This window comes from Nicotiana tabacum, chromosome 9, assembly GCF_000715075.1.
Source record: "Nicotiana tabacum cultivar K326 chromosome 9, ASM71507v2, whole genome shotgun sequence".
NCBI classification, from domain to species: Eukaryota; Viridiplantae; Streptophyta; class Magnoliopsida; order Solanales; family Solanaceae; genus Nicotiana; species Nicotiana tabacum.
This window is the reverse complement of record NC_134088.1, coordinates 75068126-75072210: the sequence shown is the minus strand read 5'-3', so window position 1 is coordinate 75072210 and position 4085 is coordinate 75068126. Positions and strand designations below refer to the sequence as shown.

Below are 4085 nucleotides of genomic sequence, written 5' to 3'. Positions count from 1 at the left end.
TATTGGTGCCTCCGGTACCGTCTAAACTGACCTCACCCTTGGGGTATTGTTATCAACTCTTTGAGCCGCTTGACTTGCAGGAATGCCGGGAGGAACCAGGACCCTTCTGTTTGCATTGTTGGAAGCGCTTGACAATGCTTGTTTCAACTCCGTCATTACCCTATATTGCCTTGAGAGATGGCTCAAGATGGCTTTTTGCTGCTCCTTCGAGATTTTCACTGTTTCCACGGCATGTTCCTCCTCCACGTCATCGGGAGTTGTCTTCCGCACATGCCTGGGATACTTCCTTTCGTGAACCGTGGTTTCTTCATCCCCTTCATTACGGGTGTCGCTGATTGAATCTTCATGTTGAGGCAAATTTTTGTGTCCCTCAACGTTGTGCGTGATGTTGACATCATTAGCTGCCATTTTTGATTTCCTGCTAAGGAAAAAGTCAAACAATTTAGTAATACACGTAAGGATCAAAGATACTCAACTGTATAAGCCCCATGGTGGACGCCAAACTGTTTACCCGTAAAACGGTATAGTTAAATTTATCATGTGGTTTATAGACAAGCGAACTGATTTGATCCCAAAAATGTTAAGGAAATAAGATTAAAAGTAAGACATAGAAATTGAAATTGAAAAAGAAGGCAAGCCTGACTCCGAGCGCAATGTCCTCGAGGACGGAAATGAGAGCAATGCAAAAGAGTTAACAAAGTTGTTTAATTCAGCGTGAAAATGAAATATAGCATAAGTTTTTCCAAGAATTGTGTGTGTTACAATGGCTGCTGAGCCTGCTATTTATAGCTATACCGAAGGAAACAAGATCCTAGAATCAAACTCCACTTAAATGATCATAAATGAGTTATTGATGAATATGTGACGGCAGGCCATGAATGCAAATATTCTCTCCAACGGTCGCCCATTTAATGTTAGAGAATATTCTTCATTGAATGCTATCCGATGTCAAATATTTGATCTGCTTCCATTGACCATGCTCCCTTTGGGATTTATCCGATGTCAACTACAGCTTTTGTTTTCGGTACTGGTTGTTACTTAATTCGCCTTTTACCTGTCTTCGATTCCACATATCATGTTATTATTCAACTATCTGTTATAAACCGATTTTACCTAATATATATAAGAGGGTGGAATCCATTATTCTTCACAATGTCTATGTAATGTATCGAGAATCAAATTTTTTCCTTTACATAACTGGAGTTGCATAGAAGTTGAATAAGGCAACAAAAGCACCAGTAGATAAGAATACACTATGACGCACCATTTATGGGAAGTTTTGCACCAAAGGTTTCACACGTATCATCAACTCGCATTTTGTTTTTGAGTTTATCAAGGTTCCATTGTCCTATAAAAAATATGTTACATTTTCTATATAGATAACAGCTCGATAGGAATCCAAGAAACTAATAAAGAAAAATGAGAAAATAAAGAAATATGTGGAAGTTAAAAAGAAATTAAAAAAAAAAAAAAAAGACAGAAATTGAATTCAAGAAAGTGTTTCTTAAATTCAAAAAATATATTTTTGAAGTTAAATCAAAACAACAACAATTAACTAATAAAAAACTAATCATCTTTGGTACAAAATTAAAATCAAGAGATAAATCGTGAAATTGGACCTTTTAAAAGTAACAAAAGCAATAATAAACCTAAAACCAATCACATTTCTTGAATACCTCGAATAGATCTAAGATTCGACAAGAATTTAAGTTTACCACTTTAAAGTTGCCATCCGGCACAATTCTATTAGTGCGACGTATAGCACGTAGCACGATGTGATGCATCAGTGCAAAAATACGGCTAGACTTTTTCACTCTATCTCATTAAAGGCAGTTTGGTCCTAATTTGTAGATACACGGTATAAATACACCCAAAATATATTTTTCAGATAACTTTTGACCTTGAATAACGAATAAGGCAAGAAGAGATTGAATTTCGTCTAAAACTCAACCAACAATCGGTTCGAATAGTTAATTTTAATGTTGTTTATATCTTTGAACTTATTCGTGACTTTTTCCATCGTTATGGAGTAATTTATCTTAGAGTTTGACGGATATGATATTTTGAGTGTTGTTTGTATATTTAATTCTAATTTAATTGTATGAATTCGCTTATAGAACTTTGAATTGATTGTAAATTTGTTCACCAATTTATTTAATCGAAAGAGAAATATTTTGATGAGTATCTTTGAATTATTTTGTTGGTTTAATTTAGTAATTTTTTTAAATAATCGAGAGAGCTTTTGAATTGTTGATGAAACCAAATTAAGAGAATAATCGAAAGAATTTTTTCTAAAGACTAATTTATTAACGTGTTCTTGCATATCTTTAAGTATTTTATATTAATTTACCTCGTAAAGTTTAAATTTAATCGGGAGAGAAATCGTAACCTTACGATTAAGCTAATAATCTAGTGAATTCATAAAAATTATTAAAACATTAAAAGTGAATTTAAATAGCATTAAATCCCACATGACTATCTTGCATCTATCTTGTCGCGATCCGTATTTCTCGTATTGATAACAATCCATTCTATCTCTCTAATCTTATGTGATCGATCTTATTACTTTACCCTCCCCCTTCCCCCTCCGGGACACTATTTTCTTCAATAATTTAATTATTTTTTTTCAAAATTCATACAAATCCAAAAAAATTAATGTGCTACTTTACTATTTCACACAAGAACAATGTTGAAATTTGAGTTCTATAACTAAAAAAAATATTTTTTCTACATCATAAAAATAATATATTCTATTTATATAACATGAAAAGAAAATATTTTTAATAATATTTTTATTTAGGGTGAGTGATGGACGAGGCTAGGGAAGGTGGGGGTGTGGTGGAGGTAAGAGTTGGAGTGGTTGGGGCGAGTGGGGTAGGAGTGGTTTGGGAGTGAAGGATGGTATTGGTGGGAATGAGAAATATCATGGAGAATGTTGAAAAATATTTTTGAAAAATATTTTTCATCAATTATAAAAAAATAAGTTCATGAGAAAAATATTTTTTAAAATATTTAAAGTAACAAAACATGAAAAATTTGAAAAATATTATTAGAAAAATATTTAGCCCCATACCAAACACCATGCATTTGAGAACTTTATTAGAAACTCACAAATACAAAAACACAACTACGAAGATAAACAAAACCAAAACATTAGACTGACAGCAGAGTTAATTTACATCTCAGCTTTGGTAGCTTTAATGTCCTCACCACCAGCAGAGTTACCATCCTCAGCAATATTAATCACCTTTGTCTGTTTCTTCTTCTCTTCAGCCAACTTTGGCACAGTAATCTTCAAGACACCATTTTCCAAATGAGCCTTTATGTGTTCCAAATCTGCATTCCCAGGTAACCTAAACTGTCTCCAGAATTTTCCAGAAGTCCTCTCAGCTCTGTGCCACTTTTCTCCTTCAACTTCTTCCTCTATTTTCCTTTCCCCAATGATTCTCAACACCCTGTTCTCTTCCACCTCGATCTTGATGTCATCCCTTTTCATCCCTGGTATGTCGAGGGTAATTACGTGCTCTGTTCCTGTTTCCTTCCAGTCTGAGCGAGCTAAGGCGATTGAATCGACCCCTTTTGGGATGGTTAGTGGGATTTGTTCAAGAATCTTGAAAGGATCTTCTGGTGGGAACGTTAAGTCCCAAAAAGGGCGTGTGTATGGCATTAGTGCTTCAGTTTGTGATGGAAGAAATAAGACTACAGCCATTGCTAACACTAGAAAGCTCAAAAGACTAACAGTTGTTTTCACCATTTTTGATTTGTTCTAGCTAGTATGGACGTTACAAGTACACTAGTTTATGCAGAGTTTTGTGTATCAAAGGTCGTTAATGGGTTGGAAGGTAATAAGAGTAGAACTTTCTTTTCTATATGTTGAAATATAATAAATTGGGGATTTATATAGGAAGGAGATGACCTGTAATGAGAGGTCTACAAGTTTCTGGAGAAAGTTCGAAGAGGGAGACACTTGGAAAAATAACGTAGATAATATTTCTGGAATGTTCATTTTTGTTCTTGAATATTCAGGGGTAACGCAGGGTTGTAGTCACCTGACAAATAATAAAATTCCACGTTTGCAAATTGCA

The 4085-nt window shown here is 34.2% G+C and overlaps 1 protein-coding gene across 1 annotated transcript; it reads right to left on the bottom strand.

The window, feature by feature from the left end:
• Positions 1 to 3060: 3060 nt before the first annotated feature.
• Positions 3061 to 3885, bottom strand: LOC107789670 (22.0 kDa class IV heat shock protein). Its single transcript, XM_016611528.2, has one exon. The coding sequence runs from the start codon at positions 3752 to 3754 to the stop codon at positions 3176 to 3178; it is 579 nt and encodes a 192-aa protein (XP_016467014.1). The 5' UTR covers positions 3755 to 3885; the 3' UTR covers positions 3061 to 3175.
• Positions 3886 to 4085: the final 200 nt, after the last annotated feature.

Excerpts from the sequence above, each read along its gene's own strand:
- LOC107789670 (XM_016611528.2), bottom strand. The coding sequence starts at position 3,754 with ATGGTGAAAACAACTGTTAGTCTTTTGAGCTTTCTAGTGTTAGCAATG.